The sequence below is a fragment of the Acanthisitta chloris genome, unplaced genomic scaffold (assembly GCF_000695815.1).
Source record: "Acanthisitta chloris isolate BGI_N310 unplaced genomic scaffold, ASM69581v1 scaffold19192, whole genome shotgun sequence".
NCBI lineage: Eukaryota > Metazoa > Chordata > Aves > Passeriformes > Acanthisittidae > Acanthisitta > Acanthisitta chloris.
Genome location: NW_008659045.1, coordinates 4347 through 31973, shown reverse-complemented (window position 1 = coordinate 31973; position 27627 = coordinate 4347). Strand labels below are relative to the sequence as shown.

General features: G+C 36.3%; 1 protein-coding gene across 1 annotated transcript; it reads right to left on the bottom strand.

The window, feature by feature from the left end:
- Nucleotides 1-726: 726 nt before the first annotated feature.
- Nucleotides 727-27627, bottom strand: SCYL2 (SCY1-like 2 (S. cerevisiae)). The gene is made up of 17 exons (XM_009069256.1): nt 27451-27627; nt 23346-23503; nt 19495-19639; nt 18704-18853; nt 17876-18097; nt 16977-17093; nt 14679-14804; nt 13073-13249; nt 9298-9420; nt 7877-7990; nt 7308-7440; nt 4889-5007; nt 4173-4273; nt 3445-3511; nt 3225-3314; nt 1988-2107; nt 727-1388 (listed from the first exon to the last, which is right to left on the bottom strand). The coding sequence occupies exons 1-17, from the start codon at nt 27625-27627 to the stop codon at nt 738-740; spliced, it is 2790 nt and encodes a 929-aa protein (XP_009067504.1). The 3' UTR covers nt 727-737.

Below are 27627 nucleotides of genomic sequence, written 5' to 3'. Positions count from 1 at the left end.
TGAAGTGGTATGTTGCTTTTGCTAAGGGGCTTGTAACAAGGACCTGGCATTATAAAAGAGATTGTAAACCAGCATGACCTTTGGAGCAGTATTTCTTACTCTGTCCCAAACTTGCACAAAATTTTAAAACAACTTCTTATGCCTGATGAATCTCATTGTAGTTTACTACTGCATTTAGTGCAATTATCTTTTATAAGAGAAGAAAGTCAAATATGCTCTCTTCTCAGCCTCTTACAGTTATTGGTTGGAAATCTTTCTGTGTAACATGGCTATCAAAATTTTTGGGCCAGCATAAGAACTGTGAGAGTTTGTGCCAAATCCAGGCAACACAAACAGTTCTGCAGGGTTGCATTCACTAGCGTCATTATCCCCTACACAGTTTAGTTGAACTTAAGAAACAAAATTTGGTAGGAAAGATCACAGGAGTTGATTGAGTACACCTCTGAACAATTCTGATATACTTCTTCTTTTTCAATCGAATATACACATTCTACCTTCGGCACTCTCGTGTTTGGTAGAGACAGAAAATCTTTAGCATGTAAGATGACTTTGCACTTACACAATTCCACTGCAGTACCAGGTGAATACAACATCAGCCTTTTTTCCAGTGCAAAAGTCCTTACTTTGCTGGGCTGAAAGTTTCCCCAAGTCATGCTTTTACTAATCAAAAAAAGATGTTAATCAGCTTACCCAGGATTCAAATTTCATCAATCTTTCAAAGAAGAAAACAAAACATTTTACCCAAAAAGATCTTTTAAGTCATTACTAGCTGAGCTGCTGTTTGTCATTGTGTTCGCTGGTTGTGCAAAGTTCTGAGGAGAAAAGAAAGGATTACCCTGTATACCAAAGCCAGGCTGTCCTACCATGTTCATCTGAGGTCCCAAGACTGAACTGCTCGCATTTGGGGACCCTGACGGTGGTGCAAACTGATTAACCCACTGGTTTGATTTCTGTTGAGCCAACTGTTTCATGCTAACTTTGGGTTTTTGAGGACCAAAAAGATTATCTAAAGCAGACATATCTGGGGGTCTGTTTTGTTGTGTCAGTGGAGACATTGCAGATGCAGCATTCATAGGACTGTAATTTGGCATATTGGCAGCTGGTACAGTGTTCATCTGGGTTGTTCCTGCTGCACTTGGACCACTGAAGAAATTCTGGGTGGCGAGACCTGCTCCCATACTGAATCCAGCAGTCTGAAAACCCATATTTGTATTTAGTCCATTTGTCATATTTCTCTTTGAGCTGTCAATGGGTGATGAAAATCCCATTCCAACACCCATAGAAGGAACAGAAGAGAAGCTGTTTGAAGATGCAACTTGAGCTTTGTTGATAGGATGGCTAGTCAAAGATGACATATTATCTATCAAGGTGTCTGTCAAGTCTTTTGTCTGCAAAATACATAAAATGCAGTTAAATGCTTTTCCTGTACAACTGCACTAGGAATAGCCTTTTATCATTACTCCTGCAGAACTGGCATTAATTTTTCATGGAGTAGAAATTAGAATTCACTCCATGGAATTGGGCATGAAATGTAATTACACACAAGAGAAATTAGGTTATTTTTGTCACTTGCTACTTAGAACTAATTGTTACACAGCTTTAATTTGACAACTAAGACTAAACACAAAGTACTAGTGTGACTATTTGCTTACATGCCCCATTCCTACCCCCAAATCCTTTATATATTTACTTAAGAAACTCTACAGAGCAAAACCTCTTTTAATATGTGCTTTTTCCTTATCTAGAACAATGGCCTTCTGGTAAGACTGACACCTGTGGAAACTCCTGCAATTTAAAAAGTGGAAAATATTACAAGTGATGCAAATAGAAGGCACATGAAAACTAAGTTTTTCTCAGCTGTGCCACTGTACTACCAGAGAAAACAAAGGTGACTCCCAGGAGAAAAAAAATAAAAATAAATGCATACAGCACTTGAAAAAGCATCAGAGCTCCAATGGAAACAGTGCAGTAGTTTGTTTTTTCTCACCTGCTTCACTGGAGGTGTTATTGCAGTTGCCTGTGGCTTAAGAGGTTGCTGGCTTTTCAGTTTCTGTGCCTGTTCTTGTTCTTTAGCTAACTTCTGCTTCTCTTCAAGTGTAAGTGATGCCTTCAAAAGGGAAAGTACCAGTACAAAGTTGCACAAAAAGGTTATTACATTGGTATTTTTATTTCATAAATAGCAATTTCCATAATATGTGGCAGAAAATAATTATTTATACAAAAGAGAAAGCGAGTAAGCCCAAAATCTACTGTAATATGCACCGTATCGCTAAAAAGTTCTTAAAGCAAATAAATAGAGTATTAAAATCGCAAAATGAGAAATATGGGCAGATCTCAATAAAAGAGATAAATCAACAAAATCACTTTAGTTCTGTCTTCTAAATATTGGGCATGAGAAGGTGTTCTTCAAAGTTTTGTTTTTCTTACGGTTACTAACTTCATAGTTAGAACTGCTACCAACTACTGAGTTGGAAAGGGAATTTTAAGATTGCCCAAGAGCTTTTACAGAATTTTAACTACGTTTGTTAATAATGAAGGATAAAATCATCAAATTATTCCTGCTTAGTCTAAAATTAGTGCGAGGATTCAGAAAACTAGAAATGGAAATGATAAAATATCTAGATTCTGGAGAGCCATTTCCATAATTATTAGTCTGAACGGAAATTTACTATAGTTTATGCTTATGTTTAATATTCTATATCATGTCATCTTTTCTATTTGCTTCCTGTTTTAATCCCATATTGACTACTTATTTTCACATAACTTGAATTGTACAGTAAATTTTAGTCTCTGCTACTCCATGAAATTCTACATTTTATCATTATTTCTCTTTGCAATTTTATCATCTATGTCCCTATTTTGAGTTTCCTACTTAAATCCAGTGCTGAAGTTCCTGTTAAGAAGAGAAAGAAAATAAGAAATAAGAAAATAAGGAGAAAGAAAATGACCTGTATAATCCTAATTGCTGCTCACTTTGTACAGAACTATTTTCAAGGAAAGGCTTTCATGGAAATGCAAAGATATGATTTGAATGTTTTTCAATGGACCTTCATATGTGACTGAATGGTCACATATGAAGGTCACACAGATCCTATACAAAAATCACTTTGTTTTTCAATTAAAGGTTTAAATGTGGTAAATATTTACACACACACACTTTTTCTGTATCAGTCTTGAATTAGACAGATGGATGTAACTGAATTGCAAAACAAAGTAAAACACACCTTTTTCTGTACTGATGACATCTCATTCTCTTTACCATCAGATCCACTAGTTAGAAGGTCAGTTCCACTATTATTAAATACCTTGTCAATCTGTATAAGTCCAAGAAACAAAACTTCGTTATTTGAAATGGTGTAACTCAAGGTAACATAAATATTGACTAAGTGATTTTAAATGTCAAATTTCTATATGAGAGTTACATAATAAAACATCATTTCTTACCTGATTGTTTGTACTAGTAGATCTTGCCTCTTCAGACACACTCATCTGGTTACCTATATCCAAAGACCTACACAGTGCAGAGTTCACATATTACTTTACAGTCACATCCATGACACAGCTAATCTAGCAATGCAGATTATTCTTCTGCATTTAAATAATGCAAAAAAACCTGTATTATGAGAGCACTGACATTTTTATATAATGCATTTAGGAGACTGGGAAATGTTTCTGTGCTAAACAGTGAAGGTCTTGGTTCGTCCTTTTGAAGGGGGTGACTCAGACTTCAGATAGCCCAAGTTAATTGGTCTCAGAAATGTCACCTCATATCAGACTCCATGAAATAGTTCTAAATATCTTAAAATGTTACAGCTCTCTAAAAGGCTGCAATGTTTATGCTTTTTCCAGTATGGTTTACTTGTCAGCAATTACAGAAAAACAACTTAGCATATAGAGGCAAGGCATAAACTGCACTAGTGGAGCGGAGTATGAACTTCCACATTTAATGGATTAAAAATTACTGATTTAAAATAATAAACTGCAACTGAATTGTATAGAAGTAAAGTATTTTATTCTATAAAACCACTACTTCAGACAACTGTGCTTATCTGAGGTAATTCTTGACTACTGAACTAAGAATTTCCTATCTTTTTCATTGCTACATCTAGTTTTCTCACATTTGCTGAAAAACTGACTCCTGTTCTAAAACAAACAAACAAACAAACACTTACTTCTGTTGCTCTTGCATGACATGAAGTTGCTCAAGTTTTGTTTTATGTTCTGCCTCCATTCTATTAAGCATATCTTTTATGACACAAATAAAAGAATTGAACTGGAAAAGAAATATATAAGAAGTTTAGATTTTGCAGTGATGGAATTCAGATATAACATATCATGTAATACCTCATAAAATTTACAATCTATAATGTCAGATAAAATGCAGATTTTTAAATCCTTTCTAATCCACCTTCACTATCACACAGACACCAAACTACAAGCAGGGTGCATTGTGAAACAGGGAAAAATACATGACACTAAAGAAACCAAAAAAGTGGGTCAATGCAGACAAAAAAACCCCACATGTGAGTATTACCAGATTCATTTTCAAAAAAACCAAGAAAACAATACAATGTAATAGCTATTCCCTTTCCCAGTATTTCACAGCAACATAGCATTGAACATGAATTCTTATTATGTTAGCAGTTAACTGCTTTTGCAGGATATTTGGAAGGTGACAGTATTCATTTTGATATTTCATACCAAATTAGTTATATACACTGAAAAATAACAACCTTTAAACACACAAATACAGCCGAGCTGGGAAGGGTTTGGGTACTGTTTGTTTTTACAACAGACACAGTAACGTATGAGTTTTTCTATGACAACCATTTAAATTTATTCTCAGATAAGTATTAAGTAAAAGCATGCAAAATAGTCATGTTCCTACCTGATTGAGATTAAGATTGTTCTCAATACTAAGACGAATCAGATGGGGCAATACTTTTCCTGCAAGCTGCTCTTTGGTAATTCCCAACTTCTTGTGAGTAAATGTACATTTGTAAATACCTGACATACAATATCAAAACAGCAAAAGTTGTTAAGTGTAGTAAACAATGTGAACAAACTCCAAGTAGCAGGCTCAAATATAAATTGTTCATCTGAATGGTCACTGTGTTTGTGTGCAGGCAGGGACAAACATGATCAAGAAAATCATAAAATCCAAGTAGGCATTAACAACACAAACTTATTACAGTAAGAGACTTTGCTACAGTTCAGAACAAGAGGATGTCCATAGTCATACTTGGCAGTTATGAAACTTGATATTAGTCAATGTATTGTACTGGCCAATTATTTGAGAATACAAAGAATATGAACAGATCATGAGCAACTGAGTTACCACAAACTGAGACATGGCCACTGAGAAACTAAGCTGCATTCACTAAGGATATTAGAGCTACAAAGTTATCAAGGCACTGGAGCATCTCTCTTATAAGAAAAGGCTGAGGGAGCTGGGCCTGTTCAGCCTTGAAAAGAGATGACTGAGAGGGGATGCCTTCAGTGCCTACTCAGTGCAGTATCTGAAGGGAGGGAGTCAGGAGGATGAAGCCAGGCTCTTCTCAGTGGCGCCAAGCACTAGGACAAGAGGCAATGGGCAGAAACTGATGCACATGATGAATATGAAGAATTTCTTTACTGTGTGAATGACCATGCACTGGAAGAGAGAGTTTGTGGAGTCTGAATAGAGGTTTGAGTAGGCAGAGAGGTTTGAATATCTCCCTCATTGGAGATATTCAAAGAACCATCTAGATGTAATCCAGACACTCTAGTGCCATGTGCTCTAGGAAGACCCTGCTTGACCAGGAAGGCTAGGCCAAATGACCCACTGCAGTCCCTTCCAACCTGACCCAGTCTCTGATTCTGTGATGTGCTCTCTCCTGGCACACTGATGTGGCTAGTATTGACTGTCCTACTGCTCTCTGATGGCATTTTACAAATACTGTTACCTAGAAGTCTGGAGCTGTGTTATACATGGGATCAGAAATCATGCATAGTTTTTATCTGTTCTGAAATCACTGGAAAAACAATACTGACAGGCATGACGGACCCAGTGTTAAGCTCACACATTCTATAGTGTTTCTGACAGGAAGAGTCCTTTGCTTAAATAGTCCAGCTCTGGTGGCAAACACTGAACATACTAGCATAAAAGGCACACCAACTTTCCTCATTTTCTGTGGCAGTGTAACAGAGCTGTCACCAAGATAAAGATATCACATAGAAAAAGGAAGGTATTATAATTCTGGGGAAAAAAAAAAAAGGAGAGCCTGAGTATATAAAATTGACTTCAGCCTATCATTTCCAAACTAGGGTTCACTTATCGACTGTATCCGAGTGGAATTCAAGAGTAACACAACTAAAGTAAAAAAGACAGTGTCCCTCATTCTTAAGCAGTAAATATAAATCAAGGCTGCAAAGATTAAGGGAATGGCAGCTTTAAATCAGCACAGATAGATGCATTCTTGCTGATTTTGAGCAAATCAAAATAATGCTGCCATCACATATTATTACAGTGGTTAATCAGGGCTCTTGCTGGCACAGCTCAAATGTTAAAAATGGTCTACTACTTTGTTGCTAGTAAGAGAAACGGTCACTGTCTTCCAGACTTGGTCACGGGGTCACACCTCTTTCTTGGCCGTGTCTCCAGTCACCTTGTGTCCTTGAGCCCATGCAAGTTGTTAAAATTACACAACCTGATCTAGACAAGCACCAAATGACATTAGGAAAGCACAAATGAGAGTGAGGCCTTCCCTTCCAGAAGTAACAAGCCATTAAGTTTTGTTAGCCAACTTGTGAAACCTCACCCAGAAGTTTCATTTCAGTGTGCTTCATTTCAGTGAAGAGGCAGCACTGTTTGCTTAATCAAAATGAGTCTAACAAAACCTGCAGTAAAGACCTGCAGACTTATAGACAATCACAGACAATAGCATCTAACATAGAAGAGTGGTACAAGATGGCAACAGTAGCATCTTAAAAGCTCCAGGCAGGTGCTAGCACCTGAAACAAGACAGATTATATCACTTGAGGTAAACAGCCTCTCTGGCTGTGTGGAGCATATAGTCCAAGCAAGTGCCACAGCCCAAGAACTGCAGTGAGTACTTAGAACTGCACTGGGCAGTGAAGACTACAAATATATGTACTAGTTCTCAGATGTACCAACAATACATAAGGTAAACGAACAGGGACAGACTTAAAAGTCAGAACCAGGAAGTTTTGAATAGTTATTTTATGTAAACATGCCCAAGGATAACGCAGAAAGCTCTCAGATCTACAACATCAAAGCAAAAAAGAAAGTTGGAAATATTAACTACCTAAAATTCCCATGAGCACTGCAGGTTCCTTGGATGGAATTTGTTGTAGAAAAGGTAAAATATCATCAAGCACAAACCATTTATCCAGGTACTCCAGAATCTTGCCCAAGCACACTAGTGAGTTTACCCGGACCTGTAAAGTATGGTAAGAATTAAACAAACTCTTAACTGCATTTTTGCGTAAAAAACTCTTTACTACATTTTTGCCTTACAAAACTCAGAAGAAAACAGGTGCTACTGAAACTACAACCTTTATATCCGAAAATTCAAGACAAGTTAAAAAAACTTATGCTCACAAAACCTTGGCTTTTCCTCATGATAAGCATAGCTAATGTATATTATTGTGGAACACACTTCAATAATTTTTACAGTATTACTCTGCAGTAAGTTAACAACCTTAAAAATTGCTAAAGATATAAATGGTGCTTTTGCATTTCTAAAAAGTCTCAAAATGAAATTGGAGCACATTGATGGGCTTTTCATTAAAGACACAACCACAGAAAAGCCAAAGTTATTAAAGGCAGCGACACTTTCTGAGGACTGAAAGATAAATTTACTAGGATACTTACAGCAAGAGAAGAAGTTTGCAAACACGCATTTTTAATTCTTGGAATTAAAGAGTTTTTCATTGATGGATAATCCATTAAATTGGCAAATGTGGGAATTATGTTTAGGCAAAGTTCCTAAAAAAAAATTGGGAATTATGTTTAGGCAAAGTTCCTACAAAAAAAAAAAAAAAATCCACAGAAGTTAAAAAACAAACATGCATGTTCATTATAACATCAGTATTAATACTACTTAGTATCAAAGTTATCTTGAAATGTCTTCTTAAGGTTTCCTTTTAAGGAAATATGTTCAACTAAACTGACCTTAATCTATCAGACTCACTCAAAAATAGCTGGCATAATAAAGCATCATGGCATGTATACAGTACCTGAGAAAATGCATTTAGAAAAAAGAGCATTCATTAATCCATAATGAAATATTTGGACAGCAAGAATATCTTGCATTTTCACGAAACACCTTTCTAGAAAGACAACTTTTATTACATCAAACTAACACAAACCATATAAATCAGCCAAATCTGAATGCACACTATTAACAACACTGCAGCAGCACAATAGTAGGTTGAAGATAACAGAGAATATCAAGATTAAACATACTTTAGCAACAGAGAAAGAACACCCAATTTCATCCCAACCTCAAAAAATAAGAGACAGTGAAATTAAGTATATTTTGCAAGTAAATAGCTGAGTAACCAGATAACTGATGCAGAAAAAAACCTCATGCCAGGTACTTAGAAACAAAAAGCCTTTCTCTAGTATATCGCAAAGGCTTTGTAAAGGTAGAAGTCACATCAGATTATCCAAATCCTTCTTTAAGAAATACTTTGTTTCTTTATCTCCCCCTCCCACTCCTGATTGCTTTTGTGTAACTAGAAATTAATTCCAGTAGAATGATTTAAAAAAACACCCCAGAAGAACCTTAGAAAGGTAGAGAAAGCATAAAGAGGAAAACTAAAATATGGGTACATAAAAAATGTCACAAGAAGGTATATTAATATGATTTTACAGCAAATCAGGTCTTCCAAGGTAACTGTCAGCACAGATGTTCTTACCAGTAGGACCTCAGAAAAACCCACTGCTCCCTGACTGGTAGGAGCATGTCTGCCTGCCTAGTTTCTGCTACACAAGCAATGTGTAGCAGATAAATGTATATCCTACTTTTTGTTATGGTTGTTGATAAGAACTTAAGAGCATTAGAACAACAGCCAAGTGCTTACCCCTGGAAATTAAGGGAACTAAATTTTATTTTACTAGAAAGAAATGCTCTTTAATAAAACATTTATCTCTTTTAACATTCATGAATATTACACAGCTTTATCTTTTTTTTTGTTTCATTCAAGTAAACACATGATTATAGCAAAATTTGGCACATTAGCTGAAAGAAAAAACCCCAATGTTTTAAATAAAGGCTGTAATTACTATACCTGTATCTGAATTGAAGGTGCCTCCAAGGCTCTATAAACCATCGGCAGAACACTGTTCTTTATTTCATCTGGTGGAGTTTTGGTTAGAAGCAAGTCCATTTTTTGCAGGAAGATCAACAATATCTATTAAAAGAAGGACAATTCAGAAGCCAAAAGTTTTAACTCCATAAGGATATAACTGCAATTTAAAGTGTGTTGTATCACATCATAAAAGCTTCAGAAGTTTTCTTATAACTCAGTAAACATGATCACTTACCATGTTGCTTGCCTGAAGGCATGGAAGACAAAAAACACTTTGACATATTACTGCATTTTAAAACCAGCAATCACAAATCAAACAAAATATGCATGTTCTAGACTGACCCTTCTGAAATAAGAAATCGTAATGCCTTAGTAAGGAGTTCCTGTTTCTATTTACAACATGGCCTTTTGTTAAAATCCACCCACATAAGATCTTTATACACACATCACTATTGAAAAAGTTTAGCTTCCAAAAATCCATGGCTCAAATTCTGTCCTCAAAGCACTTGATCACAACTCTATATATAAAAATCTGTATTCCACATGTCTACAATCAAAATAGAGACATAATGAAAAGAATATTAAAGTTACCAGAATGACACAAAATGCCTTTATTCTATTTCACCTGGAAATTGTATATCAGAAAATAAAATGTCTCAAAACAAAAAAAGTCACATCACTAAAGAATTACATTAGAATAGCACATTTGTGTAGTGGGATTCACCTTGTTTATGCTTAGCCATCTAACAGCTAGCTGCTGTTCTAAGTCACTCATCCAGGCTGTCTCAAACACAGAGAGCTATGTAACTCTCATACCTCATCTCAGACAGGTGAGACAACTTGCTAGACGTGACACTGACTATGCATTGATATCTAGACTCCTTTTAGAAAATAGGTTAGACTAGATGGATAAAATTGTATTGAATAGTATCACATTAATAATAAAAAGCCAAGTATTTCATAGGGGTTAAAGACTTCAATTTTTAAGTTGAAAAATACATAGCAATCAGTGCTTGTATGTTAAAGCAAACAGAAGCATCAAAGTGTAGAAATAGAAGTGTACCAAGACCATATTATAAGTTTCCCCCTTTTATGAACTTGCCTTTACCAGGAAGAAAACTAGATTTTTATACTGCAACTACTGTGTGTTTTCTTATTGGATATTTATAACTTCCTAAACAGCACAGACACACAAAATCAATCATTCATTCATTCCCTGGACACTGATTCTGATGCAGTATCCCCAAATTTGGCACAATTAGGGTGAGATAGGTGAGATCAGACTTAAAATTGCATTTTATAATTTTCTTCAATATATAATTTTTGTTTGGCTTTTTGAAACCTACACGTGCTCATAACATCTGTTCCTCTCCAACAACCCTGTCATACAGTAGCATCATAGTTTCTATGTTAGTTAAATCTATAGCTTTGAAGAAGGGTTGTTTGACTGTTTTCGCAAATTTGAAAAGGACATGAACAAAACCTGTTATTTAACAACTAGCAAGTCTCCTTTAAAATAAGAGCCAAATACTATACAGTAATTTAGATTTCACAGAAGCAGTTCAGCTCTTTCCCACCAGCTGCCAATGCTTTTCAACTAAGATAAAGCTGAACTGTTTTTGATCTCTCTCTCTCTACCTGTGTTTAACTAGAAAGTAGTTCATGCTGTTCCAAAGAATATATTTTATTTTTATCTTCTAGGGTCATATTTGGTACTTTTTATCTATTTAGAAAGAAACTAAGATGTTTCAGTCACAGATTCACAGACACCATCTAATAAGCAAGTAGCAGCAGTTGCACTCTAGATCATAATGGTTCACTCATTAATGCACAGCCCAGTACTTGGCAGGGTGCACTTTGTGTACTGAATCAGAATATGAATTTACAGCAATCCTATGCTAATTCTCCATGGATTCCTGTAGATATAAATTAAGGGTTTGTCTGGGAAGCTATGTCAGTCAGCTAGGATGTTAATTTACAGCACACACATTACTCCACACTAACCCCAAGAGTACAATATGGATAGTTTAACTGGATATTCCATTTTCATATTAAAAATTCCCTCACAAAGACATTGTGAACGCTGGCTAACAATTTCTTCATACTGAATTACAGCAGTTTCTCTATGATACGTTCATTTCCTAACTCAAGTATCCTACTGAAGTCAAGCAACAGGCCCCTCATACAAATCTGTAACACAGAGAAAGTTTGGAAGAAACACCTTCCCTGTCCACCTCTCTTTCAGGAGTTACAAACACAAACTAGACATTTTTGCCTTGCACAAAGATAGTCAGACCTGAAATTCTATATTCTGGCACTCTGAACCTATGTATTTTCATGAATTCCTAGTATATTAACTTTGAAAACGTGACATAGAATACTTAAACTTTGCCACACTAAAAAGACCACAGAAATAATAGTTGAATAAGCCATGCAGCACTTAGCATTAAAAGTAGTAACATAAGAATTTAATATACACTATCTAGATACCTACAGAAAAACTCTGCAAAGCTTGTTCTTTATGAACTGACCTCAAGTTTGCATTTTACTTCCCTCATTTCTCAAGACATAAATCAGCTTTTGTGCCCATTATGCTCTAGATAAAACTCTGCTACAAACTTTTTGCAGTGAAGATTTTCTCACAAATCTAATTTTAAAGGTAGCAAAACACAGTGTTACCTTTTAGGATGAAACAGCACAAAGGAGATGTTCACTGGCTTTTGGTTGGTTAGATGTTTATTTTTTTCAAGACAACAAAAAGCTAACATAAAGCCTCAGTTACCAAATGCAAATAGCATTAAATAGTTCAAATTTTGTGAGGTATTTGCAGTTACACAGTTGTCCCCCTTCCCCCACTTCTCAGTATAATGAGAGCTTTCTGGTCCAGTTTTCTGTAACCCAGAAATAAAAGGTCTACTTGATCATTCTTATGCTTATTTTGCCCTATAAGTGCTCTGCAGAGAAATCCTGGCATACAGCAATAAACCAAGGGAAGCTAGATGGGATGCCTATCTGTCTTTCATCTGTGGAGGGACAATGCCTAACTCAGTCACAGAATTCTCAGGAATCATTGTGCACATGGTCATGATGAAAGGATGTGAATGTTTGCTTCTTTTAAGTAACAACTATGTCTTAATATTTTTATGTATTTAAACAACATGGAAAAAGCATATTTTACTTACTACATTTGTCAAATACAATTTAAAAAAAATTCCACAAATTTGTGCACAGCACTCTAATAAAAACTATTGTTCTTATCATGAATAAAGAGCACTTCTAAGAATGTGTCAAAATTATAATTTTCCCACCCCATGATCCCATTATCACCAATCTGGATACAAGAAAGAAAATAAAAAATCAAAAGTTCAGCTACTGGTAGAATATATGCAAATATTGTACTGTACAACCCTGCTCAGATTGGCTAAATAAGGGATAAAATGCTTAGAAATACACCTTCTGCAACCAATCAAATCCAAGAATTGTGTGGTAAATTAAATGTCTCCTTTTCTGTCATCTATAAATGCAAATACACCCTCAGAAAACCCATCTAAAAAAGCAGGGGTAGAGACTTTGTGAATTTCCTGGGAACATCTATTTTGCAGGTATCAAGATTGACCGCCTGAACAAGTACAGAGCAGGCTGGGCATTATGTGTGAAGCTGGAAAAGGGAAATTGAACAATTAGTCATTTTTCAAGGGAGAAAAAAAACAAACCACCAAAGAGAAAAATCGCTATCTGTACAATAACAACATACCTGGATTGGTTCTTGCTGCTTAAAAACAGGACCAAGATCAGGTAGAATGAGCCTGATATATTCTTCTTTGGTGCATTCCTCAGCAATTAAGAGAACATTAGGCAAAACAAAGGGTACCATATCAGGATTCACAAACTCAGAAGTCAAGGAAGGCAAAATCCGCTGAATTATAACACGCTAAAAGAAAAAAATACAAGTATGCATCACTGGGTACTGCACCGCAGTAAGTTACTGTTGTGCCAGCTCAGCTTTGTATAACCCTGACATTTACAAAAAAGTAGACAATTTGCAGTTTTGAACTCTTACTTTCACAGTATACTCTATTTCATTTACACTGTGCTACTTTGCTTACTTTTCCTCTGTTTCCACTCAAAACCTAAGTGCAGACTGTGAAGATCAACAAAAAGCAAGTAACTGTACAGAAAATAGGACTTTCAGCCACATACATGAATTATGAAAACCTTACTCTAGATGCTTTCTTTAAAAATGACCCTAAAAAGACCCTTTCACCCTCTCCCCCCCCCCAAAATTTTTTTCTGTATCCCATCATTCACTCAACAAACACATATTCCTACTATATGTCCCTGTAAAACTCCAGGGACATTCCCTCAATAATATTCTGCTGATGAAATAGGTATTTACACTGTGGATGTCTACTGTAGAGTTAGACATCCTTAAATGCTTTTAAAGTCATTAAAAATCTACAGTTCGATTGTGCACAGTCAATTCCCTCATCAAATATACTTTCAAGACAGGAAAGAAAAAAACCCCAAATGCCCTAAAGACGATTAGGTCAGTCAGTGGCTGTCCAAAGTTAGGTGAAATGCATGCCACCTATTCCTAAATTCAATGCACTTCTGATCAAAGAAGAAATGTAGTAATTTAAAAGGAAGAGAGTATTAAACTGAAGTCTGAATTTTGTGCTGTGTAGCGCAAAACAGAATTAAAACCAAGGAAATTCAATGCAATGGTTGAGAAGCTCAGGTACTCTATTATGTATTAAACTATCTTTCTATCACATATGCATTATGGCTTATATAAATTAAGGTACAGCATAAAAGGAAAAGGAGTTATTCTAGACATAGTGTCTTAACTACACAGAAGAAATCTGTAATGACAGGCATTTGCCTTTGAAATTTCTGGGCACTGACAGCAGAGGAAAGCACTTAGTCTGTTGAGCGGAGGAAGCTTTGCATGATTCAACTGATGTCGTAGTACTGCCTTGCTATGAAAAAACTTCAAGGAATCTAAAAGGGAAAAAAGGCAGCAAGATGACTTCAAAGAGCTATGATAGCATCTGGAAACAAAGGGAAAGCCTTGTAAGTGGAAAGAAGACAACTACCTTTCAAACTGGGATGAACTACAACAGGTCATGCAAATGATGGTAACATACATATTGATAGCACAATTTGCCATTTTCCACATTTTCCACCTAAAGTATTCTTTCCACACTAATTATTTTCTCATCTGCCTTTCTTTCCTACTACTTTATTCTGTCTGTCTCATGGCAGTCTATTGCGCTACAAAGTCCAACATTCCAAGTCAAGACTCTTAACAGGTGTACACATTTTCAAACTTGCTATTTCAAGACATCATTCAGACATACCTTAGGTAGTTTTGGCAGAACTTTTGGCAGTCCTTTAAAAAACTGCGATTTCTGCAGGTTATCCCTTTGAAATAAAGAATCAAAATACTGAAGTGTCATTGCTCCTACGTCATCGAAGAATGGTATCTAAAAATAAGATTAAAAGCTTGTGATATGGAGGGAGACAACACTGACACTGATACAGTAATTCCAAAAGACAATCATCTATTTATCTTTTCAATGCACTAGAGTAAACCTTTACAATGACATGTCTGCAACTAACAATTAGAAAATAATTTTTTTATATAGTAGGTAATAGAATATTCACAGATACAGGTTGATTAACAAGGCATTTTAAAAAACCCTATGCAAATTATGTGTATCTAAGTTAACTTATTGTATATGAAATAATGTTTTGTCTACAAAAAAAATGTAATGAAAGGTAAAAACTTTGATTAAAGTTCTCCTAGGAATAATTATGCTATTTAATAGTACAACAGAGGATTACCTACTAGGTCATCTGGCTACCATTCCTGGAAACTTATAATGAATCAACAAGCATTTATACACAAAATAAGTGTAATTATCTATCTTTTTTCCTCTAATATTCAGACCCACTTGTAAATCCTGTCCAGTGTAATGTCTCACTTGATCTCACATGTTTGCATTACTTCAGCAAAGAGGGCAGAGTCCTTCTTAAATCTTGTGTAACAATGTGTATACATAGACCAGAATTATAAAGATTGCACCAACAAAACATCAGGGGGTTCCATCTATAGCTGTGGTACATCACATCAATACTGACAGAGCTGCTTCATATTTAATGAAAGATCGAGAGAAATGCATTAGAGTAAGAAGACTGTTTATATAAAAATCTATCCCCAAATATTCTGCTCTCAATTTGCAGATGAACAAAAAGAGCAGAAGAGTGTCTGTCCACACAAACAGTGGAATGTACTGCATTGAAAAACTTGCATGGGAAGACAGCTCCCTCCTACTAGCTCTCAGTTTTTGAGAGAGATGTATCAAACCTCAAGGACATGCCATAGTTAAAGACAAAGCATGGTCTCTCAGATTATTTAGACACTTACTTTCAGTTGAAAAGACTGTGCTAAAAGAAGGATATAAAACATTTAAAGAAGCTCTGCAGTAAGGCAATAAAGAAAAAAAGAATCAGAAAAGCATGTTGGAGTAGGGTAATACAGAAGAAATTAATTTATCAGCAGAGATTTCAAGCTAACCTGCACTCTGGACTTAAATTCTGTCTTCTAGATCACACACCAAATGTTGGTGACTGTGGAATTCTATGGAGGTTAACACAAACTAGTTAAAACGAGCATGGAAAGCTTGCCCATGCCAATCTCCATTTTGGCTCATACCATGCTGGCCTTAACAAATTGCTTTTAGAACCAAAATTCTAGTATCTCTACCCTACAATTCAGTCTGCAGTGCAGATGTGGTAAGAGAATTCACATCTTTAAAAAATTATACTGCTTAATACAACCATTTACAGATTTGATTGCTGCAGTCCTTCGGACAAGTGAGTTGTACCTGAGTAATACTTGCCAATTTCCTCACTTTCCACCTTCCAGCATATATGCTGGAAGAACCATTACCTGCTTTTCCCTCCCTTCTTCACTCACTATTTCTTTTAAACTGCTGAAACACTGATTTCTCTCTCTGCATACAATCATTTTCTATGACAGCAAAAGAATAAAACTGTTTAGCAAAGCAAATCTATAAGCAGGAACCCAAAAGAAAATGGGGTACGAGACAAAGGAAGAACCATGCTTTTAGGTTCTACTATCAGACAGCAAAGCAGAGCAATAGTTTGTCAAATTATAATTTGTATTACCCTACTCACAATTAATTTTTGCTTTATTATAGAAAGTAAGCTCCAAATATATTTTAAGCTATTCTTCTGCGTATTTAAAAATACATAAACAATCATAAGCCAAAAGTTAATCCTTATGTTCATTGCCCTTTATCATTTCATGTCTTTAAAATCCTTCCAATACAGTTTTAAAGACTAAACTGTATAACAACATAGCATAGAAGGGCTTCCAACTACTGGAAAGAAACAAAACACTGTTGTACCATATATTCATTCTCAATTCTGTCTCAACACCCACTTTTTCCATATTAATAAAGGTCAGCATAAGGACAACTTTTGGCATCAACTAACATTATTTCTGAAATAGTTATAAAATATTTAACATTTCAATTAAAATGACTAACAGAAAACACTTTAAAATATCTCTACAAATCAAACACTATTTTCCCTCTTTTCCACGGCTACTGTATTTTCCATGAACTGACCTTAGTCATTTGATCTGCATCTGGTCTGACTGCTGGAGCTACATTTAAGAGTAGCTTTACATGTTCACGCACCTCCTCTGGTATATTCTGAAGATTACTGGAGCTTAAACGGCTCAGCTGTGGAAGTAATTCAAGCACATGCACCACAAAGTCAGAAAATCCTGCATACAATTATTTCCAACATACACAGGACTACACTTTGTTCTCTTGATGGTTTCTCTATGCACACCTTTGTTACCCCTCCCTTCTCCCCTTTTATAACCCATTTGTTTCTAATTCCTCATAGTCTTTCTGTCTCCCTACCTGTTTCTCAGGTCTCATTCTTCTATTTTCAACTTCCCGCTGTAGTTCAGGTTATCAGAGAACACAAACACAGTATTTTTAAACCAGAAAATGTAATTATCTGAAGTGTTGTCTACACACATTAAAACACAGTACACACAACAAGGCAACGGACCCAAAGAAGTTATGACAAAGGAAACCTGCATATGAATAGATAATGCATCAGCTGATCCAATTAACTACTCAAACTGTGACACTGTCTTCTGTTAATATTCACAGTCCACAAAGCATGTGAAATAGTGATAATGAAGTGGATACCAACTGCAGTGTCAAGTGATCAAATTGGTCTAAACTCAGCCCTCTTCAACTGTCCTACACAGGTCATTCACTGCTGTGTGTTTCATACTGTTCACCACAAGAGGTACAGGATTTATTCCACAAGACCAGCATTCAATGGTTTTACAGAAATCAGGTGACAGTATGCAAGGTAAGATACCATTATCAGATGGTTTATGTCGGAGCACTGATACAGTGTTCTAAATATTTAAACCTATTAGAAAATGGTAACTTTTCAAACATGAAAATCAGTGAATAATAGTCACAAATAGAACAAATACCTGATCCAGCTGTCTACTAAAGCTTTTATAAATATCTTGCTTGTTGACCTCGAAAATTGGTTTCCCTTTATTAAATACTGCATACATAACAGCTCCTAGAGAGTACATATCACTGGCTGTCTCACAGGTCACAGAGAGTATATATTCTGGTGCCAGATACTCAGGATTTGGAAGACACAAGGATGGCAAGTTTGGGTCCCATTCCTTACAAGGGAACTTTGGCTACAAGAGAAGTAAGAGAAGAAAGTATTTTTATTAGGGATTTTTAAAGACCATTTTCAAGAAGAAACTCAAGCAGCAGAAAACAATTAAGCCACTCAATTTCAATTATGAATCAAACAGAAACAGAGTAAGGCAAAACCTGTTTGTAGCCTAGAGTGATTAGCTGATGCAGTTAAGTCTGAATATTAGAGTTGGAAAGTGTAATGTAAAAATCAAAGCACTGCTGTAAGAGGGAAACATGAGCTACAATGGGAATTAATTTTATGAGTTATCAACCAGGCACTGAGTGGATGCAACAGACTAAATTAGATAGCTTTGCATATCATCCAACATGCAGGTGAGCAGAAGTGGGACAGGCTTCAGCCTCTGTCTGAAACCATCACTAGTCTATTTTGACTCCAATGAGCCAACTCAGGCTCTTTTTCTGTGATGACCAAATGCAGCACTTCAATCCAGACCTGTGCCATATGTTCAAACTTCCTGCCAACAAAATACAGAGGTGAATATTAAATAAATGATTCTGTACTGGAAGGCAAGGTCATGAAACTGGTTTCAGACAAAGATCTGAATTTGAAATTTAATGATAAGAAATATAAAGATTATTACCTCCTGTTCAGATGGATTTGTTGACTGGATACAAAAATCAAAGCCCATAATTTTCCATGCTCCACTCTTATTCAAAATTATATTCTCAGGAGTAACATTTCCATGGACCATTTTCACACTGCTATGCAAAAATGACAAGCCTTCAGAAACCTGTCAATAAAAGATCACTGTTTCAGGTTAAGTATTTCCCCAAACAGCCTGTAAGATATTTACAAAAATTCTGTCTCTAAGGTCACAGCTAAATTGGTAAGTGAACTAAGATACGATTTTTCACTGCTATTTTAGCATATGTCTTAAAGTTTATACATGAAAGAAATCAAACACAGATGTAGGAGATGATGACTAATGTTGATTAACTATCAGAGAGTAGGTTTGGTGGTGTATTCCCCTCTCCCCTCAGGCTACATTATGATCTCAGAAAAACAAAAATGCTTTACAAAGTCTATCAGCACATTCACCAAACAAAACCTGGGACCTACTGGTCCTTGACAGAAGGTAAAGATTCACATATGGGAGAGACAGCTGTAGCACAGGCATTTAGATGGAAAACAAAAACTCATTGAATTTTCTATTTTACATGCCAGAATAAGCAAAAAAAGGGTAGCAACTCAGAGCCTCCTGTGTTTATCCTGTCTTCACACAGGGTGAAGCGATCAGGGCACTATTATCCCTCACTTCTCAATTACTTCATTTATTATAGGCAGACAAAACTTCGACATTTACAGACTTTACAAAAAAAACTTATTAATACTAAAAGCACAAGAAAATTACAAGGACAACCTGTGTCATACCTGAAGCAAACCGTATTTGGTCTCCACATCATAAAGTTTGTATTCTTTAATGTCAGATGGCAAAGGAGAAGGTAGGTTGTCCCAGTTGCCGAGAACATTAGCTAAACTTGCACAGACTGGTTCTGTACAAAATGCCAAGCAATCCCTGTATAGCAAATGCATTAAAAATTTCTTGTAAGTGAATGCAGCTAATCTCCTGACTGCAAATAAAGAACCATACAAACACGGTATTATACATTACCAGAGCACTTGTACAACCAAAAAACATGTTGTATTTCAGGTTCTGAATTCTTATAATATTATACTAAAGAGAAAAATATAAATATCTGAAGAATAAAAAAAAGAATTAAGATATTTCATTCTCTAGCATTCACATAAGTCACTAATGATGCAAATAATGCTTCACAAAAAGTTTAAACAAAGCAATGCTTTTCTTGTCCTGATCCTTGAAAATCAATTAAATAATTCTTACTACTATTATCACTTGTAAAAATCAAGCTTTAACCTATGTCTAAAACCAACATGTCCCTGACTGAAGCAACACTTAATGTAGTCAGACAATAACGAGAAAGAAAATGAAAGGCAGCACCTGAATATGCTTTTGCTTTGCAAATTAATAGAAAAGAAGTGCTGCAAGCACAAATGGCTTATTGTATTAAGTGCAGTTTGCATGTCAAGTGACAAATTTCCAAACTGGTCCCCAAACCAGTATTTGTCTCAGTTTCACAAACTTCATGCAACACAGATAGAGTCATTCTCTATATTCCACATTCTTCATACTGGTCTGCACAGTGGTGTAGGCCCTGGACAGTCATTGCAATTAATTTCTTAATTGTTTTAAAGCTTTTTTTGAGAAAGCATTACATGGGTGGCAGCACACATACCTGCTTTAAGGATGATTAATTCATGAGAACACTAAATACTGCATCAGTTTGAACACAGAAAACCAAGGCCGAGTAACAGTAATAAAGATCTATTTTTGAATTTGAAGTTACAGGCAAGGAGACAGAGCCTCACTTTTTGTTCATTCCATAAATATATCACAGAAGACACAATGTCTCAGCATGAATCTACCAGATACTTCGAAAGTTTTTCAATAATTAACAAGTTCGCCATTTGCAATAAAGTAAGGCTGCTGAAACACACAAACCTCTTATTATTCATCCAGATTTGTTTTGCCTACTGCCTCTCTAAAGGAAAACCAAGTGAAAAGTAAAATACATTAAATCCTAAGTGTCAGCCAACCTGAGAGAACTTCTTTGCTTGGTTTACTCCCTACCATTCTGTTAATGACATACCTTTCACATCTCTATTAACACATAAGGGCTATAAAACTCCTTTCTGCCATAGTCATGAGGAAGAATCAGAGTACAGCAAGACAAAGTCCTTCATTTTCAATCTGACTTCACCACAGAGCTTATACATTTAGTACAGATGATAGAAAATACCTAGGGAACAGTTATTCAGTGGTTTTCATAACCTAAATTACTGTTGTCTTGAGGGAATAAAAAGAAGGTTGTTTATTTTTCACTTTAGGAGCTAATTAAATAAGGGCCCAAACCAAAGTACCAGAAGGATGCAGTAAATCCAGTTAAACTAACTGAATATTGCAGAAGCTGATGTCTCCATACAGTGCAGCTTCTTTAACAGTTTCCTGAATGAAATCGAAATGAAATTCAGAGTAGTGTAACTAAAAGAAAACAAGTTAAAAATAAAAGTGATGGCCAAAACCACATATGCTTTTTACATGGAAACAAAGTAACAGATGGAATGTCTAGTAAATTATCTGGAACTCTTCACACTCCTCCTATTTTTAATGGGTAGCAATGATATTATGAGCTAACTTGGGATTTGGGTTTTCTTATCCTTTTCTCCAATAACAAGTTAAATATAGAATAATATCACTTGCCAGTGTTGTTAATGGAATTCAAGACCAACTGTAAGTGATACTAATTTTTAGTATAAATAAGGAGCTATTCATTATAAAAATGCATGCAAAGATATATACATCATTATATATAATACATATATTTATATCAAATGTATTGAATACCAATAATTTCTAGGAGAAACATTCTGTTAATAGAGGGAAAAGCTACCTACACACTGACCTACAGAGTGAGAAAGGTACAGCCTTTCTTTCTGTATCTACTTCAGCTGTGCAGGTACACCAAGTATCCATTTGCTCCATAGAGGAATAAAGGTTGACTTGTAAGCAGTTCAACACAACTATATGTTACTTTGGAGACACAAAAAAAACCCAGACCAGATACAGTCTAGCCAGAAGGAGCCCACAACAGATTTCTTCAAGAATAAGCACCCTGGAAAGACCTGGAATTCTGAAGACATCTTACAGCATGCTTACACAAGGTTACGCTTACAAATATTCTAAGCAAACCTCTCGTTTATGAATCACCTCCAAAAACTGTTACGTCCCGTTCTGGCACAGCAAGCATTTTGACAGATTTTGGGCTTCTGGTGTTTCTACCAGTAGCTGAGTGTTCCCAGTGACAAAGAACAACTGAAGCAAAGCAGAAAGCATTACTAGAATCTCACAAACAAGGTCTCTGATGTAACTACACTGCTAATTTTACTCAAAAGGTTCGAGTTCTTCACAAGAACACCACCAGAGCTTTCTTAACACTCCCAGCCTTTTCTTCTAGTGCAGAGTTCACGGAAAAAGCTGCTGACTCAACAGGAATACTGCGACAATTTTAGGAAGAAGCCTGGGGTATGCATGGGATTCACCAGCACACACTATGACTTGAGATGACCCTAGGCTGTTTAGCATGTAGCAGTTTATTTACTGCTGTAGAGTACTGAAAGCTGTCTTCAATTACTTAATTAATCTTCTTTAGGCTTTTGTAAGGGACATACTGAACCATAGGGACAACTGACAGCTTTGAATCCTTGTTAATGTCAATTGTGTTTAGTACTGGAGAAAAGACAGATAGAAATATACAGGTGTTATTTAATACTTTGCCAAAGTAGGCATGGTAAAAATGAAGAAGCATTCCTAGAGTATCCTCAGCTCCTAGAAGCCAGTTCATTTGCAAGTTAACAGACACAATCAAAAATGTAGAAGTTTGAAAGGTAACGTACGTGAATCTTTATTAGACTACCACTTACAATCACAGAACGGTTGGCGTTGGAAGGGACTTCTTGAGATCATCTGCTTCAACCCCCCCACCCTGCTATTTTGGGAAAAAAGGCCTCTAAAACCCTCATGATCTTCCTTGGTAGATTAGGAGCAGCTTCCTATTATAAGATGAAACCTTGATTTTCTTTGTTAGATTTTAGTGTGCTGTTATCACTATGTTTGAACACCAAATCTGTAAGACTAACCAATTATTATGCCTTGTGACCAACCTTACATTAATCAAACAAGCACTGCAAAAGCACACCGAATTTTGTCTCCCTCGATTGGCAGCTGAGGACCTTCTCAACGCATATGTGGCTACAACACAAAGTTCAATCTCACATACACTAACCACATACATCTCATACATGGTACAAATATATAAACTACCTTTTGAAAGAAAATAATTTGTAAGAGTATTCTTTAAAAGCAAAATTAATTTAACCACCAAATTTTCATGCTGTAAGGTCACATGTAGCCTCAGAGCTGTGACAGGACCAAGATCATACAATAGATTATTAATTACATTAGAAATCCATTCTAAGGTGGGGGGGGGGGGGGAATCTGGGGATGAGGTGAATACCATTCTCATATGTATAAATACAGAAAACCTAAATCTCATCAGACATATGTGTTAAATGTTCCACATATTTTATGTCCAATATCAAAACAATGATTACAAATGTCTGTTTTCAACTTTACTACCGCTTACCTGGATTCTTCCAATGGATGTTGAACGGTAAGTAGCCGTGGGTGTCGCAGCCTGGTTAGCTGTTGAACACCTCGTTTCAGAGAATCAATAATCTGATCTTTTTCAAATTTTTGATACTTGTCTATTAGCTTCTTATCAAAGACAAAAACAGCCACTTCCTAGAAACAAGCAACAAAATTCACTCGGTATATAACACAGCTAAAAAAACAAGCCTATATACAATTACATACACAGACATAGTTTTTTGAACAGTACAATCCTACCAATATAACAAACAAAAAAACTTATTGTCCCTACTTTGTCCAGTCATAGGACAGTTTAGTGTATATAACCTCTGAAATACAGATTTTAAGAGTTAAGGTACTACACTACTCCTTATCCTGCAAATAGTAATATGCAAACTATAACCACTATCTACACAGTGACAAAGTAGCAGATCCACTGGACAGAAATCAGCTTGATTTTAAGTAGATGATTGCATTTAACTATGAACAGTTAAAATATTCTGAGTATATGTGCATTCATTTGGCATTAAATATATCAAGTGGTGCTTTATTAAACCAGATCCTCTCCAAATGTTCTGCTCCAAACCAGTACAATCTGTATTAAACTAGACTTTCATGAAAGATAATTTATAGCCATGATAATCTATTAATCTGATCAGACCATTCACATGATAAAACATTAAGAATTTTTTAATGCTTAAAGATGTGCAAAAACAAGCCAGAGAAATGTTAAAACCAGAGAAAACCTCTCCATTGTGGAGTGGGAGAAAACTAAGAAATTCTTACGAAACTTTGAAATTACAGAGGTCAATGTGAAATAAAAAATTAGATTACATCACCATCTTGGAGACCATTAAAGAGAAATATATCAATTGACCAAAAAAGGAATTCAAAATTTTATCTTGAAACAGAGACTTTCATATGCTGCTACAACTGCATTATGAATAATAATAAAGGCTAGAAACCAGTAGAAAAGAATATGAAAATACAGTTTTCAGTCCCAAGAGGAACTCTGTGCTCTTCAACTGCACATTTTATAACAATTATTCTAATTAAAATCTCACAGGAACAGTTACATTATTAATTAAAAAACCCCACAAACTTCTAGGAATAGGCTCTATAAAGTAAGAAATTCATCCCAGTACACAAAACATTGGTTTTTAGCTGGTACCTGTTTCATTAAGCCATTAGCAGGTGAATATCTACAACTAATTCAACTAAGTACACTTCTCCTGCTTCTACCCATAGTGGCTCTCTGCTCCAGCTCTTAAGTGTGATGGATCAAACATCAACACTGACACGAGGCAGAGAGGAACAAATGACAGTGGATGGAAGACATACAGTATGCCCACTCTTTTAAAAATACACATTTTCCAGTACAAAGAGTAAATGTATTGAGCAGTACATGACCAATAACAAAATGTCAAACCAAGACAGCACTTCTGAAAGCACTTTTGTTTGATGACAAGTCATAAGAATCAGAAAATGAGTATTTAAATCATATAGTATAGGACATCAGCTATGGTTTGAATATTTTATGATGGCTAGAAGTAAGTTCTATTGGTGCTTGCTGCAATCCTGCATGGTCTGTTTGAACTCATCATTCCCTGCAACTGGAAGGTCAGAAGAGAACACAATTTGTGCTACAGATCACTTGACCAGTTGACACCGGGCCCTGAGGTCCCTCTTGATTGTCTGCAGCCTTCTTGTTGGGACTTAACCAGTAATGGGTAATAGCACCAGACTGGGAAGTTTCTTTGTGATGCCCCTTACTCAGGCCCCAGGGAGGTGACACACCTCCCTATGGGTTGGGTCTGGTCAGCATATTGGGCCCCCTGTTCCTCTCAGAAGGGAGTCACCAATGACTACTGACCCTTTTTTTTTTTTTCTTACTTGAGGAGGTTGTGATGTTGGAGGTAAGATGCCCTGCCCTAGGCAACTCTTCTGCCCCAGAAGAACCTTCACCCACATTCTCATTTCCCTGGTCCTCAGGTTCCAGGGCCTCATGCCTATGGTATAAGGGCGAAGAAGGCGAGGGAAGATTGGGAGGGAATTCGCCTGCCACACCAAGCAGAAACTCATTTCCGCTCCCCTCCATCACTAACATCCCCTCCTTCTGCCTGGTGGTGAGATGGTAGAGAATCCATTGCTTCTTGTGAAGTGGAAGGCAGGTCCATTAGCCTAAGGCATGGCAAGGTGCAGCTTCACCAGTCAGACTCTTCCTCAGAGTCCATAACACTTTTTATTCTACTTCATCTCAGCTTCACTACTAGGCTGAGCAGATGGTGGATCTGATCACACCTCACATAGGTGCTCTGTCTGCAGCTCTCTGAGAGCAGTGCCAGGCTCTGGCACTTCTGCAACCTGAGCCCTGGATCCCTGCATGCTTTCACCAGCTCTCTGTCTGGGTCACAATGTCCTTTCAGGTGTGCACAGAGGAAGTAACTTTTGTCTCTGTGGACACAGACTGAGCTCTCTCTCAGTGAGGGCAGTGACCAACTGAGCTGACAGCTTGAGCTGCAGCACCTCAGTGCCCCCTCCTGCTTGCCCTGTCTGTGTGAGCTGCTATGCATGACTGATACACCAATACCTCTTCAAAAAGGCAGTTAAAGCACAGATATATTGCAATACAACACAGCATGAACTATTTGTATTGCTGCACAGTTTAATTTTGCAACGGTAAACTGAATGTTGACATAATGTTACCTAACTGGTAATATTAATAATGAACGGTAACTGCATGTCAAATCACCAGCCAACTAAAATTGCTGCTGTATTTTTAATGAGGACATACAAATGTACAGATGCTAGTCAGGGTTTACAGAGATACTGCAGGATCACATGTGGTAACACCTGAACTTAAAACTCTGCAAAATAATTGGTCGGAACACCCATTCGAAGCTTGAAAAACATGCTCAACAGGAACCTAGTTACAAACACTCTGTCAGCTATGCAGTGAAAGAAATAACTCTCAAGACCTTAAAGCTACACCTGCTACAGGTTTTATAGACTGATAGGGTTTATATAACCTCTGTGCCCAGTAAGCATTTTTACTTGGCACAGAGATTGCATGAAACCCATCAAAACTAGCATACTTCAAATGTTTTCACTCCTTTGCACAGTTGAGTAAGAACAAAAAAAAGCCCCAACCAACTGGCATGTTGGGTGAATTCAGTAAATACTAGATGTACAGAGCTCTGCAACAGCTAAAGATATGATTGAAAACACAGCAAAAGTACCAGCTTAAACATTATTCCAATTCTGTCACAATCAGATCACACATTGCTGATTCATTGTCTAAGTGACTTCACATCACTTCAGCATCAAGTTTAACTGAAGGCCATAACTTACTAACAATTCTACTTCCTCTCCAAGTTTGAAAAAATGACTCCACATTTCTCCAGTACAACAAAATAAATTTCTGCAATAACAATTCTTAAACTCTGTTTCTGACAAAGCTTCCGAAGTGACAATCCCAAATTTATTTACACATGTGACTTCCAAAAGTTTATGTACTAGTGCCCTAAACCCTAATACTTTCAAGAAATTAAAAGGGAACAATACCAGTATGAAAGCAGCACAAGGAAGGCATAACTAACTTCCTCCACAACCTCCTCTTCTATCCTATGTCTTCCTCTTACAGGATCTCATGACTTAACATTTTTAACCCCTTAATTTCTGTGAGGGCAGCTGAGCAAAAAAATGGTGTCTTTTGGGCAGAACAAATGGTGGCATACTTCACAATGATTTTAAACTGCAAAAAGCCAGTACTGCTGCCCAAAACAGTTGTAAGATACAACAAACTGGTGAACCAGTCCGTGTTAAAACAAACTTTCCTTCTTGCCAGATCACTTTTAATTCAGATGACTTCTTGGTCTCAAATTGCATGCTATGAATGCAGAACCACCTCTTTCTCCAGCAGATATACCTACATAGATGAGAACATTGTGTTTAAATAGTGTTGAGTTCTTTGTTTCATTTCACTACCCTTAAGATTAGTCTGCCCAGTTGAATTTTGTTTTTAAATGCCATTTACCAACTTCTACCTATAAGTCTATTATCTAATGCTTATAAACTTTGGTCTTTATTTGATAACTCACCTGTTTGGTTGATTTTTTAGTTCCATTAAATATCTTCCAAGCAAGCCCATTGCCACCACTGGCAATATGTCGGCCAACATCAAATTCCCTGGTAACAGGGTTTCCCATGACAGCACTGGTGACATCAGCCGTTACCTTTGTAACGGTGCTCTTCAATTTGTTCAGCATGGACTCCAT